The sequence below is a fragment of the Fusarium oxysporum genome, chromosome XI, assembly GCF_013085055.1.
Source record: "Fusarium oxysporum Fo47 chromosome XI, complete sequence".
NCBI lineage: Eukaryota > Fungi > Ascomycota > Sordariomycetes > Hypocreales > Nectriaceae > Fusarium > Fusarium oxysporum.
This window is the reverse complement of record NC_072850.1, coordinates 909,637-930,646: the sequence shown is the minus strand read 5'-3', so window position 1 is coordinate 930,646 and position 21,010 is coordinate 909,637. Positions and strand designations below refer to the sequence as shown.

At 48.2% G+C, this 21,010-nt stretch overlaps 9 protein-coding genes across 9 annotated transcripts; 5 read left to right on the top strand and 4 right to left on the bottom strand.

Annotated features, from left to right (window-relative positions):
• The first annotated feature begins 682 nt into the window (after positions 1–682).
• Positions 683–3,006, top strand: FOBCDRAFT_265322 (uncharacterized protein). The gene is made up of 5 exons (XM_031192319.3): positions 683–1,220; positions 1,269–1,373; positions 1,425–1,562; positions 1,613–1,654; positions 1,707–3,006. The coding sequence occupies exons 1-5, from the start codon at positions 781–783 to the stop codon at positions 2,830–2,832; spliced, it is 1,851 nt and encodes a 616-aa protein (XP_031031165.2). The 5' UTR covers positions 683–780; the 3' UTR covers positions 2,833–3,006.
• Positions 3,007–3,751: 745 nt separating this feature from the next.
• Positions 3,752–4,670, top strand: FOBCDRAFT_208232 (glycoside hydrolase superfamily; the record flags this gene model as incomplete). The annotated part of the gene is made up of 2 exons (XM_031192318.2): positions 3,752–4,249; positions 4,299–4,670. The coding sequence occupies 2 exons, from the start codon at positions 3,752–3,754 to the stop codon at positions 4,668–4,670; spliced, it is 870 nt and encodes a 289-aa protein (XP_031031164.2).
• Positions 4,671–4,843: 173 nt separating this feature from the next.
• Positions 4,844–5,483, bottom strand: FOBCDRAFT_233410 (Ribonuclease/ribotoxin). The gene is made up of 3 exons (XM_031192317.3): positions 5,430–5,483; positions 5,105–5,372; positions 4,844–5,054 (listed from the first exon to the last, which is right to left on the bottom strand). The coding sequence occupies exons 1-3, from the start codon at positions 5,442–5,444 to the stop codon at positions 4,942–4,944; spliced, it is 396 nt and encodes a 131-aa protein (XP_031031163.1). The 5' UTR covers positions 5,445–5,483; the 3' UTR covers positions 4,844–4,941.
• A 529-nt stretch (positions 5,484–6,012) lies between these two features.
• Positions 6,013–6,848, top strand: FOBCDRAFT_324182 (uncharacterized protein; the record flags this gene model as incomplete). The annotated part of the gene is made up of 3 exons (XM_059612111.1): positions 6,013–6,343; positions 6,392–6,777; positions 6,822–6,848. The coding sequence occupies 3 exons, from the start codon at positions 6,013–6,015 to the stop codon at positions 6,846–6,848; spliced, it is 744 nt and encodes a 247-aa protein (XP_059466160.1).
• A 443-nt stretch (positions 6,849–7,291) lies between these two features.
• On the top strand, positions 7,292–10,799 carry FOBCDRAFT_324181 (uncharacterized protein). The gene is made up of 3 exons (XM_031192314.3): positions 7,292–7,670; positions 7,727–8,859; positions 8,920–10,799. Exons 1-3 carry the CDS (start codon positions 7,323–7,325, stop codon positions 10,598–10,600), a joined length of 3,162 nt encoding a protein of 1,053 aa, XP_031031160.2. The 5' UTR covers positions 7,292–7,322; the 3' UTR covers positions 10,601–10,799.
• A 435-nt stretch (positions 10,800–11,234) lies between these two features.
• Positions 11,235–12,116, top strand: FOBCDRAFT_233405 (uncharacterized protein; the record flags this gene model as incomplete). Its single annotated transcript, XM_054707484.2, has 1 exon — positions 11,235–12,116. A coding segment is annotated over exon 1 (733 nt), but the record flags the coding sequence as incomplete, so codon positions are not given.
• Positions 12,023–12,703, bottom strand: FOBCDRAFT_281175 (uncharacterized protein; the record flags this gene model as incomplete). Its single annotated transcript, XM_054707483.1, has 2 exons — positions 12,023–12,451; positions 12,506–12,703. The coding sequence occupies 2 exons, from the start codon at positions 12,701–12,703 to the stop codon at positions 12,023–12,025; spliced, it is 627 nt and encodes a 208-aa protein (XP_054563458.1).
• A 1,850-nt stretch (positions 12,704–14,553) lies between these two features.
• FOBCDRAFT_253970 (glycoside hydrolase superfamily) lies at positions 14,554–15,998 on the bottom strand. Its single transcript, XM_031192313.3, has 3 exons — positions 15,568–15,998; positions 15,343–15,516; positions 14,554–15,288 (listed from the first exon to the last, which is right to left on the bottom strand). The coding sequence occupies exons 1-3, from the start codon at positions 15,979–15,981 to the stop codon at positions 14,614–14,616; spliced, it is 1,263 nt and encodes a 420-aa protein (XP_031031159.2). The 5' UTR covers positions 15,982–15,998; the 3' UTR covers positions 14,554–14,613.
• Positions 15,999–16,835: 837 nt separating this feature from the next.
• Positions 16,836–21,004, bottom strand: FOBCDRAFT_170464 (multicopper oxidase-domain-containing protein; the record flags this gene model as incomplete). Its single annotated transcript, XM_031192311.3, has 11 exons — positions 16,836–17,193; positions 17,244–17,586; positions 17,633–17,722; positions 17,769–17,809; positions 17,860–17,929; positions 17,977–18,018; positions 18,072–18,241; positions 18,295–18,471; positions 19,237–19,786; positions 19,843–20,608; positions 20,656–21,004. The coding sequence occupies 11 exons, from the start codon at positions 21,002–21,004 to the stop codon at positions 16,951–16,953; spliced, it is 2,841 nt and encodes a 946-aa protein (XP_031031157.3). The 3' UTR covers positions 16,836–16,950.
• Positions 21,005–21,010: the final 6 nt, after the last annotated feature.

The window sequence follows — 21,010 nt, the reverse complement described above, 5'->3', positions numbered from 1 at the left end:
TATTTACTCGACACAGCATCATGTTCAACTCGAAATGCATGCATCTAGTCACCTGGAATAGCCGATATTGCGAGAACGGTTTCGGTTCCAATAACTTAGGAGCTGCTGGCCTGACCAAACCAACTCCCTCGTCGGGGTAAGATGGGAGGTTTCAGCTGCTTACTGGTTTCTGGCTAGTGCCCTCGTATTCTGTTCTGAGTTGTTATAGCCTGCTTTCCTTCTCAGCGGAACAGAAAGCGACCGTAATTGCCGATTCTCTGGGTAAAACCTTGCGATCTCCAGATCAACTTGTCAGACGGCTTCCTGGTGAAGCATTGGCCCGTTCACGATTGACCCTCAGCATCTACGTTACATGGCACACCAAATGCAAGGGAGATCTGCCCGTGACACGGCAAAAAGCGGTATGGTGGCTGCTTAGTTGCGGGTTGCCGGGCGGGCCGACTAGCTCGTGCATCTAGTGGCACGCTTGAGCCCTTTCCCCAGCCAAGCATCGATGGTTCAGCTCGCCACAACATGTCCAGCTCTCAATATTGCTGCGCCAAAGTGAGGGGAAACCAATGACAGGAATGTAATATGTTCAAATTTGTGAGACTGCATGAAATATTGCATCGAGAGGAGAAGGCGTGCTGACAGACATTGCCCATAAAAAGGCGGAGGTTGCTCACTTCTCGAGGCGGAGGGCGTTTGCCTATCTTCTCATCGAACTTCTAAAGTTTCGAGGGGTCAGTTGAGATTTTGTCTTGAAGAAATACTTGTTGTTCACTTTGTTAATTAGCGAAGATGGCTAAACGTGCAGAGCATCTCCCGGCGATGCCGCCCCAGGACCCTTCATTGCAGGTTCCAAGCGGTCTGCGGGTTGCTTACGCCAAGCATCTTCTTGACAAACATCTCCGCAGCCTGCGATATGAGCTGAACGACGATGTCAGTCGCAATGAGCCTCTTCCCGCAATAGGCCATGCACCATCTCACGGACATGAAGATCCTTTGGAGCATCTCTCAGAGTACAAGGGTCGTGTTGCCATCGTTGGTGCTGGCGCCACCGGCTTGTACCTTGCTATGATGCTCAAGTATCTCAAGATATCCAATGTGGATATCTATGAAGCTTCGGACAGGATTGGTGGTCGAGTATATACGTATGAATTTGACAAGGATAAGGCCTCTCCTCATAACTACTACGATATTGGGGCCATGCGTATCCCGGAGATAGATGCCATGCAATCGTTAGTACGCCAGTCTCTCTACTTGATCGATGAACTAAACTATTAAAGAACCCTTACTCTCATCGAAGAGCTGAAGCTTCCCAAGACGAAGTACGTCCTCGATGCTAAATGCGAGCCTCAGATGCATTGGTACTCTAACACCGAATCGCCTGAGTAAGAAGACATCCCATCGCATTTGAAATGAAGGATATTGACATTTTATAGCGGGATACCCTACGACGAGCGAATGAACGAGATCATTAAGGGTCTCGGGACAAACTGGGATGAGAAGTTTGAGGAATGGGTCAAAACTGGAAAGGACAACCATTCCACTAGAGGATGGCTTATGTTCACTGACCCGAAGTAAGTACCTTACTGGACCCCATTTGCACTTGCTGACATCCCCTTCCAAGATGGACCTACGACCAGACTGAGGAAGCCGAGAGCGCTTCCACGTAAGCCCACCACCGTGATTCCATTGCAAGGTCTAGTACTAATACCATGTAGTTCTACTGGTCTTTTCGAGCAGTCTTTTGTTGAGTCTCTATGCGACTTCAGCGACTTCCAGGCCACTGCTGGCAAGCCTTGGTGGCGTCTTGAAGGCGGCATGTCAGTCGTCACCGAGAAAATGAACCAATGCATCGAAGATCCTAAATGGGCTCCTCACAACCCTGTCTCTCTGAAAGTCAAGAAGAATACACCTGTCGTAGCCATGACAGAGAACCATCAGGAGAATAAGATCGAAGTGACTATCACCGGGGCTGAGGGCACCAAGACAGAGGCATACGACATGGTCTTCAACACCACAGCCATGGGTCCCCTCCAGCGCATGGACATCTCGGGCCTCGTCCCCGGTTTTGGTCTTCCTCAGACCCAGAGAAACATTCTCACTGGTATCCGAGCTCTCAGCTATGATCGATCCTGCAAGGTCGCAGTCAAGTTCAAGAGCCGTTGGTGGAAGAATATGTACAAAGCTTCTACGAACGGCAGCACTTTCGGCGGTGTATCGGGCTCTGATCTGCCGAGCAGCAACATCGTCTACCCATCCTGGGATGATGGGGATGATACATCTGCTGTGCTCATGACTTCTTATACCTGGGCTCAGGATGCTACGCGAATGGGATCTCTGATTCCTGATTACACGAAACAGAAGCCGCATATCGATGATGCTGTTGTTACCCAGTGTTTCCAAGATCTTGTCAAGCTGTGGGGAGAGAGTAAGGATCCCAAGATTACCATCGAGTTTCTGAGAAACGAGTATCTCGAGCACCATGCTTTCGCTTGGTCTCACGATCCCTACACCGGTGGCGCTTTCGCTCTTTTCGGCCCTGGTCAATTCAGTTACATCTACCCCGAGTTCCAACAGCTCCTCTGTGATGGAAAGTTCGCTATCTGCGGCGAGGCTCTTAGTCCTCATCACGCGTGGATTTCTGGATCCTTGGATAGCGGATACCTTACCATGCTGAGATGGTTATTCCATCTTGAGGATAACGATAGAGCTGATGCATTGAAGCAAGCATGGTTTGGACGCGGAAAGGGTGAACATACTGCTGAGTATGATGGGAAGTTGATGAGGTGGACTGTTGAGCTGAGCCAGCAAGCAGCTAAGAGGACTCGAAAGAGGCACTACTGAGACTGTTGAGTGGCCCGGCTCTATGGAAGCTTCGTGGTGTGACGCGACTGTTTTCAGTTGGCTACGCGAGCTCAGATGGAACGCAACGAAGACGGAGAAGCTCATGTATGTCTGATGCACCGAACTTGAGATTTACGTACACATCTGAATTTACATGAATCGGAAACAATAAAAGCCGAATGATGGTGTTTGTCTAAATTCGCTTCTGTGCAGTTATTCGCCGCCCCCTTTGGTTAGTGACATCTGATGGCGGCTGAGTTCTGGCTGGATCCGATCTGTCTCGGCATTTCACAGCCTTCTTCCAAATTTTGACCATAGCAATCTGTCCCGTAAGCATCTTTGCAGCCCAAAACCACTTGAAGAATGACGCCTGGAATTCTTGGCCGCATCGGGATTGGATCTCGGCTTGATACATTCCTCACGCCCCATGGCCCGTCCCGACATGGCTCTATAATGTACTCCGTACCAGTTCACAAAGAGACAGTAATGATGAGTAATGTGAGAAAAAGAGCAACATAAATAGATAACATAAATAGATATAGGACAGCCTTAGCACCATTCACATAGCTCATACCAGGTTGTTCCGCTATTGTGTATAAGAGAAAAAGACATCAACAGCACCAGTGACGTTAGTTCAATTGCTAGTTTCTAGACTAATCGAAGCCAACCAAAACTGGATCTTGGGTCTTTAATCGGCCCAGTCCAGTCCGTTCCTCTATGCTGGAATGGGCTGGAAAACCTTTGCGGAAAGGACCAAGTTTTGTAGTAATGCCATGAGTGGCAACTATGATGATACATAAACCTGCCAGAAGCGCAGTCGCGGCCGTTTAATTACATTGTAGAGAAACAGAGACTCGAATAAAGCATAGTCTTCTCTTCACAAGACCATCAACGCATCATAACTTCAACAAGTCAAGCAATGAGACTGACTTCATTCTTTGAATCTGCGGCGCTTGTCGTAGCCTCTCTCTCCGAGTTATCACAAGCCCACGCCTTCACCCCACGTGGTTTCACAACCCCCAAGCGCAAAGAACTATGGCAGCCAGAAGTGGGGACACCATGGCAGATCATCCTCTCTGAGGTCGTCAAAGTTCCCAAAGCAGGTGTTAGCTCCATGACACCAGATGTCCCCATCTGGGATATGGATCTCTTCGAGAACTCCAAGAGCACAATCACCGCTATGAAGAAAGGAGGAAAGAAGGTTATTTGTTACTTTAGTGCTGGTTCTTGGGAGAATTGGCGTAAAGATAAAGACAGTTTTCCAAAGAAAGATCTTGGTAAGGTCATGGATGGTTGGCCGGACGAGAGATGGGTGAATATCAGCAGTGTTGCTGTGCGAGCTATCATGGCGCAACGAATCAAGTTGGCGGCGGAGAAGGGATGTGATGCTATTGATCCCGATAACATGGATGGATACGTGAGTCACCGACGCGACGCTTAGAGCATTCCACTGACCATCACTGCAGCAAAACGACAACGGCCTTGGCCTTACCGAGGGAGACACCATCTCATATGTCAAGTTCCTCTCTGCAGAGGCAGCCAAATACAACATGGTTATGGGCATGAAGAACGGCGGAGACGTCACAGAAGAGGTTCTTCCATACGTTGCCTTCTGCATCAACGAGTCTTGCATCCAATATTCGGAGTGCGACTTGTATCAGCCATACATCGACGCGGGAAAGCCAGTCTTCAACATTGAGTACCCCAAGGGCGCACCAAAGGTGAAGGCTAAGGACCAGAAGAAGATTTGCTCTACTAGTGGTGCGGCAGAAGGATCAGATGGATTCAGTAAGGTTATAAAGAAGATGAATCTGGATAAATGGGTCTTGTATTGCTAAGGCTTACAGGAGCACTCGGCACTAGCAGAGATTTACTTTTGCGTTTCTTCTTGATTCGAGTTCATCTCTTGTCTCATAAAGTATGAAAGATCTTTCTGAAAGAAGACATTCGAAATGCTTCTCAGTGACACGTAGACACGGAATAGCGGGTCCAAATATGGACGGAGAAGGCAGAGTAAGTCATAGTATGTATTTTAATGTCGTCAAGACAGAAGATAACTATATACGTGTAACGTATGGCTCAGAAGCCAGCATTGAATGACATGACAGCTTAGTTAGTGCCGCTGCATCCAACAAAGTTGTTGCCGGAAGCACCAGTGTGAGTAATGGCACCAGCATACTCGCAGTTGGTGTTGATGACAACACGGTCAGCACCAGGAGAGCCTGAAAAAATGTCAGAAATAATCTTGAATGGAAGCCGTTGCGCATCTTACCGCCAGTGTAAACACCGCCGCTCTTGATGGGGAACTCCTGGTAGGGACCGTCGACAATGAAGTCGAATCCCTCGCGGTTGTTGTAAGTGTGAGGGTAGGTAGAGCTGCCAGCAGTGTCGTCGTTCTGGTAGTACTGGCAAGCAGCGTTGGCAGCAGCGCGGACTTGAGAGGCGGAGTAGTTGGTGCTGCCGCAGGTAGTGGCGGACTGACGGCTCTCAATGGGGCCGGCGACAGCCAGGCTGACAAGAGCAGCGAGAGAAGCGATAGACTAAGAACTGGGTCAGCATTTCTCTTGCTTGGGTATGTTTTTGGAGGTATGGTGTACCTTGAAGAAGAGCATCTTGTCAATGAGTTTACAACAACCGACGATGGATGAGAGCGTGTAGGAATAGTTACATCATTGATAGAGTCCTCTCACAGATTTTATAGTTGATCATCTCTATGTCCTGTGTATACTCGGAACACCAAACATATCAGTCCATCCAAACCTCGGTGTCCCAAAACATGTAGATCTTCAGAGAGAGAGGCAGGTGGACGAACGCATGAGTCCGATTGGCCGCATAATTCACTAAGTTTCGAGATAGTATCACCACCTGCTTAATTCGGATGTAGGTCCGGCAGATGCGCAGATGTAGCTGGGCGTAGTCTGGCCAGTCACATCAAAATCCCGCACCGAGAGCGGGTCGTGATCGGCATATAATTGTCTCAGCGAGCGCCCATGTGTTGCTCTTATCGCAATCATTGGAGCCCTTTTGTATTTCATCGTCGGAAATCGGATGTGATACGCCGTGTTAGCGCCAATCTTCTATCTTGTAATTCCGCTTCCTGTCGCAATCCCTTCATCCTGCAATACTTTCATGCTTTCTCTCCTTCGCTTTTCATTTCTCTCATTCATCTCCGCACGGAAAATGACCGACCTTACGAAATTACTGAGCGACAGCGCCGTGTCGGCTCAACAGGCTGCTGAAAAGCTCGCGGGCCCTTGTCTAGAGGCTATCAAGAAGAATGAAGACGCTTCAAAGATTGAGGGGGAATTCGACGGTCTTTGGTCTTCGGTGCTCTCCGCTGCCGAGCAGACCCCCCACGACAAGCAAGGGAAGCTAGTGGAAACCTTGCATGCGATAAAGAGCATTCCGCAATCTGCAGAGACAGCCAAGAAGGTTGTCGTTTGGGGTGAGGAGAAGCGCTGGGATGAGCTACCCATGTTTGGGGGCAAGGCACGCGAGCAGCTAGACATCGGTAAGCTCCGCTCTCCGACAATCTCGAAGACTTACTGACTCTGATAAGCACAAGAAAAGTCCGATGAAGCTTTTGTCAATATCAACGGCTTCTTTGCGCGCGCAACTGCTGCTGGGGTTGATGACCTTAGCCTCTTCGCCATTTGGACCTTACGCGAAGCGCTTGAAGACCCTGCTGCTGATAAGATCTCGGAGACGTCGCCCAAACTATTGAAGGCCTCTTCTGTCTGGTTTATTTACGCCGCCGATGCTCTTGCAAAGGCAAGCAAGGATGGAAAGCAGTTTGACGGCAAAGTCGCCAAACCGGGTGCTAGCCTGACGGAGTTCAAGGACGAGGCCGGATGGAGGGGCTTCAACAATGACAGGTGGAAGGTCTGGCAAAACCGGTTCTCAACTCTGAAAGAAGCAGATATCCCGCAGGATTCTAAGTCCTTGGTAAGCCGGGCGTCGGATAGTCTCACTAAAGTCTAATAGATCAGCTATCAATCAAGTATTACTCTCCCTGATACTCCGCCGTGCTTTTTTATCAAATTGCCCCTCCTGACTGTGTATTATGGCTATTGCATACAATCATTGCTCATGATCTCATCCGCGTTCGTTTCGTCGATATATGCAGAATATGCAGTGCATTCAGCGGTTAATTGAGATGGGTTCTGTCTTTGGCTTCCACTAAAAGTATCTGATAGTTAGCCATATAGCAAAATACGGGCCATTGATGGGAAGCGCACAAATGCGCATGTCTCCCGTCTGTTGTTATGTTTTCTGCTTTGGTGTCTTTAGAAAGATCTTACTGGTTGGTTGGTTGGTTGGTTGGTTGGTTGGTCCTGATCCCAGCACTTTCAACGCACAGCCTTATTTCGCACAGCCTTGTGCTGCAGGCGGACGCAACTCAGCCGCAATGGAATTTCCCCTCAATCAGCCGCCTTTGCTGACATTCACCATTCGTCAACGAAATCATGCTATCTCTGTAAACTATCGACATGGCGCTCTCTTTGCGAGATGGCGCTCGGCTCAAGCCTGATATTCGCCTTGCCCAAGCGGTTTCCGAGTTCGAAGCAGCTCTGAGCTCTGAGCAAAAAGTCGCGTTTAGAGCCTCGCGATCTTCAGCTGCTCAGGTAGCCCCAACGATGTCTGATGTGATGCGCCTCACTGCCGAGATCGACCTGAAGGCCACGACCAAGCATGGCCGTGGAAGATGCTTTGGGCCAAGAATGACAAACCTTCTTAATGCAATCCAGCAGTTCGCTGCGCTTGGTGATGTTGTTGTTGGAGGCTCGCAAAACCTCATTGCGTGCGGTGTTTGGGCTGCTGCAAGAATGACCGTTCATGTAAGCGCATCCGAAATCGCATTCGTGACTTTTCCATCAGTACTAATCATGGGTAGGTCATAACTGGATACTTCACGTATCTGGAGAAACTTTCTCTTTTGTTTATGGCTGTCGGTCGAAACGCTCCGCGCTATCAAGCTATGGCTGCAATTTATCCCAAATCAAAGAACCTTCAACGCTATCTGTGCGAATACTTCATAATTGTCACCAGGCTATGCTTCCAGTCAATTTCATGGACACAGAAGTCCGCTTTCAGCCGACTCTCGACATCCATTAGCGACCCAGAAATGAAAGAATTGCAGTCAGAGCTTGACATATGGTCATCATCGATAAAGGAAGAGGCCAATCTCTTACTAAATCAGAAGGTAGACGAAGAGGCCAAAGAAAATGCGAAATTTCGCTCGCTCACAACATTTCTGTCCGAGTCTTCGTCACATCAGCGGAGAATTAAGACCTGTACTCGTTTTCTACAGGCATGCTCCCAGTACGACTATCAGACCACGTGGAAGCAGACAAGAAAGGCTGGAACCACTCGTCTTTTAGAATCCTTCTCTGAGTATCAACAGTGGCAGTCTGACCAGTTCAGCCATGACTCGGTGCTATTCCGTGGTAAGCTGGGGGCTGGGAAGTCAGTCCTGTTAGCCAATGTCGTCGATAATTTAAACCTTCAGAGCAATGCGATCGTCTTGTATTTCTTCGCTCGGTATGACAGACCTGATGGCTTAAATGCTAGGACAATACTTGGCTGTCTCATCAGGCAGCTTCTGGAGCACTTTGCCACGAACAGGGACTTTGACCATATTTTCAAAAACAATGCAACTATCCGGGACGCAGACGATATTGTGGAGATCTTCAAGCAAGTTCCGACACACAACCAGCACGTCTTCGTTGTCATCGATGGTGTTGATGAGTGTCCCATGGATGAGCAACATGCCCTGCTGAGAGCCCTATCAGTTATCCAGCCCCATGGCTACAAGCTCTGTGTCTCTGTGAGAACTCTAGAGCAAACTTCAACATGGAAAGGTCACTCATTCCGATTTAATGTCTCTATTCCCGAAGACAACCCAGATATCTCAGACTATGTTGAAGTCGAAGTTGCTAGACGGATCCAAGAAGGAAGACTTGTTATTGAAGATCCAAACTTGGTCCAGGAGGTTAAAGAGAAGCTTATATATGGGGCATGCGGCATGTGAGTACATTGCTGAGTGCTTCTCGGCTTTTTCCATTGGGCCGTTCTGACTTTCGCTAGGTTTCTTTGGGTCTCACTGCAACTTGATTCTATTTGTGCCGAGATGACAGACCATGCAATACGCGAGACGATTCAAAATCTTCCACGGGATCTTACAGAAACCTTCGAGAGAAACCTTACCAAAGCCAGCTCAAGCGATATCAGCGGTTATCACATACGAATCTTCAAACTTTTAGTTTCAGCAAGAGAATTGCTTACGATCGAACAACTTCGAGAGGCTACTAGCGTGATAGTAGGACAGACAACATGGGATCCAGCAAGACAGATCAGCCGTATTGAAAGAGTCTTAAGGTTTTGTGGAAGCTTAGTCATGGTCGACGAGGAAGATGAAACGGTTCGCTTCATCCATCATAGTGCCCGAAGCTTTTGCCTCAATTCACCGAACAACACTGCCGTATGGACTTTCACTGAGGATGAAGCGGAGAGAACAATGGCAGAAACGCTGGTGACATATCTTAGCTATAACATCTTCGACACAAGATTGAGCAGAAACGTTGTACCAAAGATTGAGGCAAACGATATACCCAAAAGAGTGGCATTGAGCACTATCAAGACCAATTCAGTGGGGAAAGGGATTGCTGACCGATTGTTAAACCTAAGGTCTCAACTCAGACACGATGTTGGGCCGGTTCTCGCCGAGTCGGCCAAGGGCTACTGGAAGGATGGTTCTCACCAATTCTCCCTACTTACCTATGCAAGCAAGAACTGGATTCTTCATACCTCCCATGTCGAATATCTTGATCCGCTATGCCGTTGGCATTACTTACTTCAACATCCAACGTTTGGCATCGACCTATCGGATATACCAGATAGCTTCGTCGCTCGGCGGTTTTCGGTTGTACGGTTTATGCCATCCGATAACATGTTTTGGGCCTTGTCCAACGGACATCTTCTACTCTTCAAACATGAACTTACGAAAGAACGAGGAGCTCGAAAAGTCCAGTCTTACGCAACGCTTTGGATCTTTTTGCGACATATTGCACCCGAATTCATCAATAATGTTATGGACTATGGACTTGTCAGGTGGCTATCTCGGATGCTTGTTCAGTTATGCATGACGCATCCAGCCAAGCGACAACTATTGTCACGTCTCTCAGTCTTTGACGAGTCTTATATGGAGATATTACGAACAGCCATTGAATTATCTGACATAGAGGCGGTTATCGCTCTTCTATCCCGCGATAATCTTGAAACAAGTCAGCTTCCTTCTCTGAGCGAAGCCTTGGTGGACCTAGCAGTCTCATTTGGAAATGTGCCTCTTCTCAACCTTCTAATGCGGGAAGAGTTCGCAGTAGACGGCACGGCTACCTTCTCCAAGATCGCTACATCAGGGATGCCAGAACCCATTGTAACACGATTTATTCAGCGTCTGCTTCGTCCAGGGAAGATTCATCTATACTCCTTGTCAGATAATGTATTCTATCTAGCATTCCGACAACCTCTGAGACTGCTGGGTCCCGATAGGATCCCGAAGCGACTAGAGGTTCTGCCATGGAGAAACTCAGGGGGTCGTCACCGCAAGGTCGATCTCTTGTTACACAGAGCATGCATGAGAGGAGATCTTCTAATGGCAAAAATGATGACTTCTTTCGGCTGTGATCCCAATGCCTGCACAGACGAAGGATCATGTCTTGACGTTGCGCTACATGGCATCTCACAGGATAGACTGAACATTGTGTGACATCTCTTGGGATCCTCTGCGCTACCTAGTTACGCCACCCTTTCTCGGGTAGTATTACTACGGCAGTGGGCGTTCGTGCTATACTTTTTGCAGTTAGACATATCTTTCGATGATTCTACATCTCCGCTACTTGATTGCCCACTTCTGGCTCCAAGTTTCAAGATCATGGTGGAGGATTCAGATGATATCGATTACCCATTTCTTGCCCGGAATCCCGCAGAGGATCAAGATATTGGTATCATCACTGCTTTGTTACCACTACCAATTGTGCAGTCGAATTCTTGGCATGACTGGAACTTCTTCTTCGTGGCCAACTTCCGAAGAAATGATGGATGGAAACCGATGGTGGTTTCTGAAAAGAAACTGTTATGCAAAAACATTGTTGACATATTTTCTTCAGAAAACATACCGAAAGAAAAAAGGCGAGACAGGAGTTTTCGAGGCTTAAGCGTTCTAGAAGCACTGAAAACAGTTCAGAGTTCGATTGAATTCATTCATTCGCACCCAGACCTCGGCCCTTGGATCAAGCTGACTACTCCCAACTCTCTCTCAATTATCGCTGAAATCTCTAGGAGATGGAGTTGGTTACCTACTATGGAATCTGGTCATCACTTTGATCACAGCTGGGCAGTCGGAACCACTGAAGAATCATTGCATACGATGTGGGATGACTCTGGACGATTACGTGATCTAGGCCTCTGGATGATGCATAAAACTATTGATACGCTCGAGAAACGTTGCCATAACTATGGTCTCGTTCACGACGCACTTACCGATGCGGCATGGGCTATTAAAGAGCTCCAAAAGTCTTACTGTCTTCTACAAAATCTACCCTCGGGATCCAAGCTACACGTTGTCGAAGAGAGGCTTCCCTTCATTGACTTGCCGCATTTTCGACAGCCGAATGTATCTTATGTCAAGGGATATTCTTTCTGCTTTGCCTATCTAGGTGTTCGAATCCAATGGTTAAGGACATTAGCCATACTTTCTACGAAAGGTCTGTTGGCAAACGTCAGGATCCATACAGATATTCTCCAGGAACTTGGCGAGATGGCAATGCTTCTACCAGGCGCACTAGAATTGTCCAAACACGAACCACCTACCTCACACCACCATGGTTTAATGCCTGAAATCCTCGAGGCTGCATTCATTGGTACGGAATCCAAACATGTTCTCCAAGGACTTGTTGCAAGGCATCCCCACTGGGTACCGGATGTCACCACCTGGATTGAAAACATGGACACAGGGTTTTTCACTTGGTCCATGGGCCAAGATTCACCACTTTCCTTCAGGAGAGCATTTCAGTCGTTTCGAGATATAGGTACAACTAATGGAGATATAGAACGTTTGAAAAACGCGTTAGAGATATCTCGTCAAAGAGTTTCAGAGATAGAATAAGGGCTCAGCCTCCGGCCTTCCTGGCTACAGTTTTCCCTTCAAGCGAAACACCGCCCAACGCGCCTTTGCTTTTGCATATTCCTTACCACCCTCATCTTTAATAGCTGCATGGACCAAGAATGAAGTTCCATCATCTGATATCTCCCCCATACTTGAGGTAACCTGGATGACCTTGGGAACTCGTAGTGGTCGAAGATATTGAACTTTGATGCCTTGGGTGGCAATCATATTCGCTACCAGGTCGAGCATCCCAGGATTTATCTCGGGCGACCATTTTTCAGGGACTTCTGTAGTTATCATTCCGTGTTGTAGCCGGGCGTTGAGGATGCCGAGAACGCCCATGACATCGTCTAGAAGTGTTGCTTGAACACCGCCGTGGCAAATGTCCCCAAATCCGCATACGCCATCACCCAAGGCGAAGAACACGCTGCAGGTCTCAATAGGTAACCATTTCTTTTTCAATTTCGGCTTCAGAGACGTCGCGGATGAAGGGTCGCGCTATAGGACGATGCGATGATAGATGGTCGACGGTGAATTGAGTGTCTCGCTGAACAGCTTTCCGGTGCTACCACGGCCATCTTGTTTATCATCTAATCGAGGAACGGCGACCGCATCAGGATGAAGGAACTGATCGCGACACCAGGGGATGTCGAAGAAGTGATCAAGCTCTTTTTGGGCACCGGGCATAATTTTCGGACCAGACATGTTGAGTGTGAGGTCGATGGAGTCAGTCAAGTAACAACTGAGATGATTTGAAGCAGTAAGGGTAACTCTTCAAGAGAGAAAGTGATGCAAAGTGAGCGAAATAGAGGCAAGAGTCTCGCCGAGGCTTCGTGGCAAAATGATGGAGCCGAAAACAAGGCATCAGTGTCGTAATTTGTCTCCAGTGAAGCTATTTAGAGTGATCAGCGCAGCTGAAGGGCTTAGCGTCCAGGGCTTGGTAGCTGAATTACCGAATCGAGTAGCTGTCACTGTGGAGCACATCTCCATACGTGACGGGTGCAGCGTCACCGAGTCGGCAAAAGCAGGATAGGTATTGAAAGCAAAAAATGGAAAGTATCCAGAAGTCTGTTTCAGAGATCTATGATTTTTATTCTCTTCGATATACCATCCTCGTTTACCTAAGTCCGTGCCTGTCTTCTCCAAAAACGACAAGGTACCATGTGTTAGCCAACTCTCCCGACACCGAGTAATACACATCAATGCTTGCACACCGATCATCTTGCAACAGGTATTGATGAGCATAACCAGTTTGGAAACGTGCAACACTTCTTTCGCATTTCTTCTTTGCTTCTACACATATCAACTCAGTGCGCGACATCAAGGATATACCTTCCGAAAGCTAGCTCTCCAGGTCGGTTACTTTGACGGTGACAAGCACGGAAGAGATAACTTCAACGCATCTGGCAAGAGTTCCGGGACACTTATATGGTCTCTGGCAAGAACGGCTATAGCAAGAACTGGAATGCAAATTTTCTTATCCTTCCAGCCAAACCAAAGCCCAGTGGAAGTGTTGGGAAATTTGAGCTGGTGCATATGGGCTTTCTTGAACATCACTTTCTACTCTGTCACTTTGGACTTCTGGTACTACCTAGTCCATAGAGCAGCACATGAGGTTCCCATCTTGTGGAAGTTTCACCGAACCCATCATACCACTAAGCACCCCAACATTCGCCTGACTGCATATGCAGATACGGAACAAGAAGTCTGGGACATGGTTGGAGCTCCCATATTAGCCTATGCTACGTTGAGGGTTCTCAACATACCATTCGACTTTTTCATGTTGTGGATTTGCCTCCACTACATTGTTTACACGGAAGTTAGTGGTCATAGTGCTGTCAGGATACTAATGTTCCCTCCCTTGACCCTCAGCCCGCTGTTGGCCCATTTCGATGCTGAGCTCTCTATCGAGGATCATGATTTGCATCATAGACACGGTTGGAGGGTTTCAAAGAACTATGGAAAACAGACAAGAGTATGGGACAGGCTATTTGGTACATGCAGCCAAAGGCTGGAGTCGAATGCTTTGAATATAGATTATGAGAACAGGATAGTGATAACATTTGTTAGTATCTTACGCACGAACATCTTCAATCTATTGCCATAATCATGTGAGTAAAAGTTGTCCCTTCTGCTCTTCGGAGAGCGAAATACCCAGCCATCCCCATCTTCAAAAGAAATAAAAATGACCCAGTTCTGGCTGCCATCTTAGGCATCTGCGATATGTTGGAGGTGTATGCTTGGCCGTGAAGCCGTTCTGCGAAGGACAGCAGTACCAGAAGATTGAAGCTACCGAAATAAGAGATCTTATCCCTCCCTACTTCCAGATGGCCCCTGGGGCGCTATGGTTATCAGAGTGCGCCAAGAGATTGGCCGTAGAAAAGGCTGTATAGCGTGATAAGAATAACGAGGTTGGTTGAGTTACTTTTAATATTTCTATCGCTTCATCTCAGGCCCTACCAGTGCTATCTAGCAGCGCCCCTTATTTTTAGTTGGACTAAGACGCTGGGTCTTTGTCAAACAGAGTGAAGACAGATCAGCGTATTTGATAAAGATGAAGAAACAAACTTAAAACTTTGAAATTGTACTAAAACTACCGTTCCCGTTACGGTTGTCTACTTCTTCAAAGTGCCCGCAATCTGAGGCTTGAGGTATTTGGCAATGTAGTCATCGTTCTTCCATCCCGACCAATCAGCCTTCTTCATTCCCCAGGAATCATCAAATTCCTGAATGCCCTGGCGAGTATAATAACGGCCAACAATAACCCAAATAAACCAACTGGCCTTGATCTCAGGCAGATACTCTGACAAGCAGCTCACATAAGTGTTGGCGGTATCATAATCAGCACCGTTCATAGCTTGACCAAACTCAGTCAACATGACGGGGAAGACCTCAGCGACGTTGGGATCGCTCTCGTTCATGGCCTGGAAACCCTTGTTGTAAAGGTTATAGCGGAGGGAAGAGCAGCTAGTTCCCTTGTTCTCGTAGTTGTGAATCTCAAGAACAAGCTTGTCCTTGCCGTAGCCGACAAAGTCATCTCGGTTGAAGACTTCACCTCCTGGCTGGAGCTTCTCGCCGGAGTAGAGAGGAGTAACATAGGTGTCGTAGTTCATGCCAGAGATGACGATGATGGCCTTGGGATCGGCCTCGTGGACTGCATCAGCACCTTGGCGCATGTACTTGTAGAGATCACTCCAGTTGTATGACTTGTCACGGAGCGCATTGTTGTTTGTAGGTTCACGGGGCTCGTTACGCAGAGACTGTGTGATCTTGGCGGGCCATTTCTTGCTCTGGTTTTAATTAGTATTGAAACCTTGGGTACGGGGAGTAGTGAAAGAACATACGTGAGCTGCCATGTATTTGCCACCTCGAACCCAGTTGTCGACATTAAACTGGGTGTCTCCCCACCAAGTGTTGCCATCTGTACCGCCGCAACACCATTTAGCCTCGGAAATGTGGTTGTCAAGGTCAATGTAGATCTGTTGACGGAGACACTCAGCAGCAATGGCGTCGTAAACCTAACAACTGGTTAGTACTACCTCTATTCGCAGAGTGTTAATTAAACTTACCTCAAGACGTGTTGTCTGAGCGGTGAAAGAAGGGTTGTTCTTCAACACTTTTTGAAGAATAATTGTACCATTCTCTTTTCCAAGGCCTTCCTCAAAGGCAGTCTTGAGATCAACGTCTTTACCATTGTTGGCATAGATCTGATCAACAAGCTCAGTGGCGAAGGTGAGGCGGATAGCGTTCATGCCAATGCTCTTAATATCGGAGAGAACATCCTTGATGGATTGATACTGCAGACCTTCAGGGACCATGACTTCGCCGTGGCCGGGCCAGTTGGCTCCAGCGAGGCTGATCTTGTCACCATTGGCGTTGACGATCCAGCGACCCTCTGTTTTGAAAGGCCCGTTGGGCCATGCTGCTACGGCATTGCCGATGAGGCAGCTGAGTGCCAGGAGAGGGCTGACGAAAAGCTTCATGGTGGAGAAAGATGACGAAGCTGGGAATTTGATCCTGATTCGAAGGAACGAACTTGCATGAGAATCTCTGAGACCTTATACTTTTCCAATACGACACCAAATTAAACTCAAAAACACCGACGCTCCGGAGCGGACCGAGCGCCTTGGCAGTTTTCATCTTGAATTAGACGCGCAGCAACACCTGACGTATGTCCTCCTGAACTAATGGTACGAGCAACAGGGGTTACAACCGCCGAAAAGCTGGGGAAGACAGATATTCCCCCAATCCAGGGAAACAAGCTGTCGATCTTGACGCTATTCAGATGCTTTGTCTCCCCCGCATAATAAACATCCAGCGTCGATGCGACTCCACAGTGCCCTGTGCGCTCCGGCTCCGGCATCCCCGACCCCGCAAATTCCTGGTCAGAGATGCGGGGTGGCTATCACGAGTCTGAGTAGCGTGAAGGATCCTCGGCATTGGACGTGCTAGAATAGGAAATCTTGGGCTTCGGAGCATTTGGTAGCGAGAATACGATGGTGAGAGGTGCGGATGAATATGCGGAGATCTTCCCTTAATAAGGTAGATAGCCAGGACCATGCGAGCGAAAAGGCAGAATGATCCGCTTCAAAATGTCAAGCCGATTAGCCCGCTTAACTCACAACTTGGCAGCAATTTCTTCGTGGTAATTCTAACTCTGCTTTACACCAATATTTTCCCAGTTTTGACAAACACTCAACTACAACAACGCTCTACAGCTACGGTGGACATGTGATGTCACGTAAAACAGACCTCTTCAGGGTAGGTAGCTAAGATCCATCATAAACCGTACTGGCTCGTGGAGTCGCGTTAGAATTGGGACGTACGTGCTAAAGATCTCATATGAAAAACGGCAGCTCAAGATTGAATTTCTTTTATATATATAAATGTTGTCATTTTGATAGTCATAATTGTCTTTTAGGCATCGTGAGAAGGCTTGGTGTCCATGCCGCCTAGGCAGCTGTAGTTTCGGGCTTCTGTCCCCAAACAACCTTTTGAGCAAAGTATCCGTGATGCTTTCCAGAGCGAATCTCTCTTCGGAACTGGGCGATATAAACAAGAATCTCCTCTCTCGTCCATCCAAGTGTATGCGCCATAAAGAGAATAAAGCCCTCGCTATCTGTCTCGAGACCATACTTAGAATAGGCACCCATGCGCTTCTCAACAGGGTCCTTGGGCCAGGTGCCAACAGGGTTCTGTCACATCTGTTAGCATCCTAACTCAAAAGCGCGGAGGCATAACTCACTCTGAAGTCGAATTCCTGGATGTTGATAAAACCGGCCTTTTCCATAGCCTTGCGCTGAGTACCGTCCTCAACGACACTGAAGCTTGTACCAATCTTCTTACCGCCCTCTTTGAAGAATTCACCCCAGTGGCCCATAGCAGAGTTAGGGGCGACAGTACCATCATCGCTGCTTACGTTGCAGGAAGCTTCGTGGCTTTCAATCCAGGCGCCGGGTTTGCAGACTCTGTAGGCTTCGGAGAAGAAGGCGTCCCAGTCTCGTACGCTGCCCATCAGCCATCTCACGTGGATGTAATCGGCGAAGTCAGACTTGAAAGTCCATTCACGGGTACAGTCTTCAATCTCACTGGACTTCGGTTAGCGGGGCTATGGGGAAGGCAGATGGCACGAACAATTGGACGTTGGGAGGAACCCAAGAGGGCTGGATGGGTGAGAGGTCGGTCCCGATGATCTCAGCGCCAGGGTATTGGTCGGCGAAATCACTAACTATCTGTTAGATGATTCAGTGGGTTGAAGGGCGCAACTTACATAGCCCAGATACCGGTACCGGTACCGATATCAATAGCTTGCTATGTAGCAGGTTAGTATCGAATGGAAGAGGCACGAATGAGGAACTTACATGAAGCTTCTCTTCTTTGAGAGGAGCCAGGTGAAGTTTATCTCCAAGACCAAGGGTAAGAATATGGTGACTGATGGCATGTTAGTGCTTAGCCATCGGCTTGTACAGTGAACTTACGTGAGATCCATCAAATCATTTTGCTGCTCGTCGTTGGAGGCCCTTTAAAAAAGTCAGAAACATGTAAAGGTCCAATTGAGGTTATGTCAACATACCAATATTGAGCATTTCCCTGCTCGCTGTGATAGGTGCGACCATGAATAGTTCTGTATTCTAGAATGCTTGAGGTGATGGAAGCAGTCGATGAGGCGTTATCCGGGTCAAGGGTTGAGTCAGCATCTGCATTGTCACCACCCGCACCCTCAGCCTCAGCTTGTGCTTGTTCCTGTAGTATCCAATAAGCATCTCAATCACATCCTGTCAACTTAATCTACGCACCTCATTGACCTGCGCCCAATGCTGCGGGTCAAGAATAGGACCCGACGTGGCAGCGGGTGGAGAGGCTGCTGACTCGGTAGTTGCAGGAGCTGGAGACGCTTCAGTAGTCGCTGGGGCCTCGGGAGCAGCCGACGCTTGGCGTGTTGGCTCAGGCGTTTCAGACATTGCTTGCTTCCACTAAAAAAAAAAACAAGGCAAAACAGATCTACAGTTGCAATAACTGAAAGCGAAAAAAAGAGAATCAAAGCGTCAGCCAGGTGGAAACATATGAGGGATTAAAGCTTGCGAGAGAGTGGACTGATTTGTTTGGCAGGGTAGTACGGACTAAATACTGCTCCGGGGGAACCCATGTGAGTGTAACTCTCACAATTGGCCTACGAAGGTCTCAGAGCTTCCTTAATGGGAACATCCCTTGGGTCTAGAATCGTGGCACTGAAGCATAAAGCCACCAGGGAAAATGGTTATAAAGTCAATGAAGCCAGTTTTTATAAACATTCGAATCAACACTGATCTTCCTTACTGGTAATAGTTTTAAAAACAGTGCAAAAACCAGACTGAAATGCGATTTATAGTTTGTTGTTCACAAAATTGGTGACTGGGGGCTTGCGACAGTGGGGGTATTGGCTTCGGATAGCGCCCATATCAGGCTAATCGCCATTTCTTGGCAGGCCACGCAACACCTGGAAAAGATATCATCCAGTCGCGAGTAAAATGTTCAAAAACCCATACGATTGTTACCAAAGAATCAACTGATTACTCACATAACTCCGCCGCCCGCACATCTACCGAGCCTACATGCTCTGGATCCTCGATATCGCCAACACGTAACCCCATCGCCATACCCCGCGCCATGTGAACAAGCATGTGGCAATGCAACGCCCATATTCCCGGGTTATCAGCCACCAACGCCAACACGACATGACCGCGCCGTGGTACACTCACAGTATCCCTTCGCACCGGAAACTCAAGATTCAAGCCGTTCGGTGGCGCCTCGTCTGTGTACGGATTATAACTGCCCCAGCTCCCACGACCTGGATTTCGGTATGATGATAGAACGTAGAATGAATGTCCATGAAGATGAAACGGATGCGCGCCATCATCCAGGTTGTTGATGACGATGTCGACTCTCTTCGGTTTGCTGTCTGATATCCCGATAAATGGGATGAGTTGGTTCTCGTCCCATGAAGTCCGGTTTTGAGCCAGTAAAGGTGGAGTTTGTGGCGTCCAGGATGTATGATTGATGAATCCGACTGGTGCATAGTCCATGTGCGCCAGCTTCTCAACCTTAGCGTAAAGCAGGATAGTCTGTTCTGCCTTTGCTGGGAGGTCCGATACCTTCGTTGCGGCTTTGAGATTATGCGAGTCAAGGACTTGGATCTCATCTTGTTCCAAAGGCTGAGGAACAGGTTCATTGGATGATTCCTTTGTGCTTGAGCTGAACATTGGGAAGCTTTGGGTTGGGTTAAGTGCTGGGTTGGGATAGCCAAAGTTTCTGCCAAGCTGGTTAGCCTCCCATCTCTACCAATAGTGAAACAGATAGTAACGCACTCGTCATCAAGATAAACGGTCAGCCGATGGTCTCCCGCGTGGTTCCCCTTCCACTCAACCTCGAGGTCAACTCTCTCACCAGGATAGAGATTACCAACTGTTTCAGTAGCTTCAGCTTTGACAGCGAAGCCTCCATCCACGCGAACTGGTCGAATGATTGCTCCACCAGCTCTTAGGGAAAGGCCTGCGACGGAGCCTGTGTTGACAACTCTAAGTCTGGCCTTCTTCTGGCTCCTAGACATCATGAGGGGCTTGAGGTCACTAAACTGGACCTGAGAGCAAGCAACTGGTCTCGCAGGAACAGCCATGGAGCAGTTGAAGCGTCCCTGACCATTGACCAACAATGAATCTGGGACGGGTTCATTCCCTCGACTACTCGCATCAGCATACCAGCGTAGTACTTCCGTTTGATTCTGGTGAAACCAGTCGCCGACCATGAGTAAGTATTCTTCACGTTGCAAATCAATCTCATCTGGTGAGTGTACGATCAGACCTCCCCATAGGCCGTCGGCACGTTGAACATCGGAATGGGAATGCCACCAGAAGGTCCCATGTTCTTCAGCGCCAATGGTGAAGTTGTACGTGAAACTTCTACCGGGAGCGATAGGACATTGTGTAAACCCAACAGCACCGTCCACACTGTTCTGGTCTTTCATGCGCAGGCCGTGCCAATGAAGAGATACACCTTCATCTTGAACGCCATTGTGAATATGAATTACAAGTCGGTCACCAGACCGGGCCTCGATGAGGGGTCCTGGAAACTCATCTGCGAAAGTCAGTGAGTGTATGCACCATACTTGACGAGGACCTTACTGTTGACAAGGTACACTCTTTTCTCAACTCCATCTGGTGATCTGGTCCCAGCTGTAATAGTCCAGTTGAAAGATTGTGTTGTTGGGGGACGTGATGCATGACTCTGAGGATGGAGTCGGTACCCAAGATGACTGGTAGCATCATCGCTCAACTGGTTGCTTAACGGACCATGCAATACCACTACGACCCCGATTGCCGATAGTAGTGCGACCACGATAAGAGCTGTTATCCATCTCCAACCGCACGTGCGACACACTGAAGGCGGGGTTCGATCATCTCGGACCTTGACCTCCTCTCGCAGTTCAAACTCCTCAAGCAAGGCATCGGCTTCTTCATCGTGAGCGACCATTTTGAC

What these genes read in the sequence shown, in the direction of transcription:
- FOBCDRAFT_253970 (XM_031192313.3), bottom strand. Translation starts at nt 15,981, where the DNA reads ATGAAGCTTTTCGTCAGCCCTCTCCTGGCACTCAGCTGCCTCATCGGC. An exon ending in CTCAGACAACACGTCTTGAG is followed by an intron (nt 15,517 to 15,567) that starts GTAAGTTTAATT and finishes ACCAGTTGTTAG; the next exon opens with GTTTACGACGCCATTGCTGC. An exon ending in GCAAATACATGGCAGCTCAC is followed by an intron (nt 15,289 to 15,342) that starts GTATGTTCTTTC and finishes AATTAAAACCAG; the next exon opens with AGCAAGAAATGGCCCGCCAA.
- FOBCDRAFT_324181 (XM_031192314.3), top strand. Translation starts at nt 7,323, where the DNA reads ATGGCGCTCTCTTTGCGAGATGGCGCTCGGCTCAAGCCTGATATTCGC. An exon ending in CTGCAAGAATGACCGTTCAT is followed by an intron (nt 7,671 to 7,726) that starts GTAAGCGCATCC and finishes AATCATGGGTAG; the next exon opens with GTCATAACTGGATACTTCAC. An exon ending in ATATATGGGGCATGCGGCAT is followed by an intron (nt 8,860 to 8,919) that starts GTGAGTACATTG and finishes GACTTTCGCTAG; the next exon opens with GTTTCTTTGGGTCTCACTGC.
- FOBCDRAFT_265322 (XM_031192319.3), top strand. Translation starts at nt 781, where the DNA reads ATGGCTAAACGTGCAGAGCATCTCCCGGCGATGCCGCCCCAGGACCCT. An exon ending in GAGATAGATGCCATGCAATC is followed by an intron (nt 1,221 to 1,268) that starts GTTAGTACGCCA and finishes AAACTATTAAAG; the next exon opens with AACCCTTACTCTCATCGAAG. An exon ending in TCTAACACCGAATCGCCTGA is followed by an intron (nt 1,374 to 1,424) that starts GTAAGAAGACAT and finishes GACATTTTATAG; the next exon opens with CGGGATACCCTACGACGAGC.
- FOBCDRAFT_233410 (XM_031192317.3), bottom strand. An exon ending in CGGCGGTGTTTACACTGGCG is followed by an intron (nt 5,055 to 5,104) that starts GTAAGATGCGCA and finishes ACATTTTTTCAG; the next exon opens with GCTCTCCTGGTGCTGACCGT.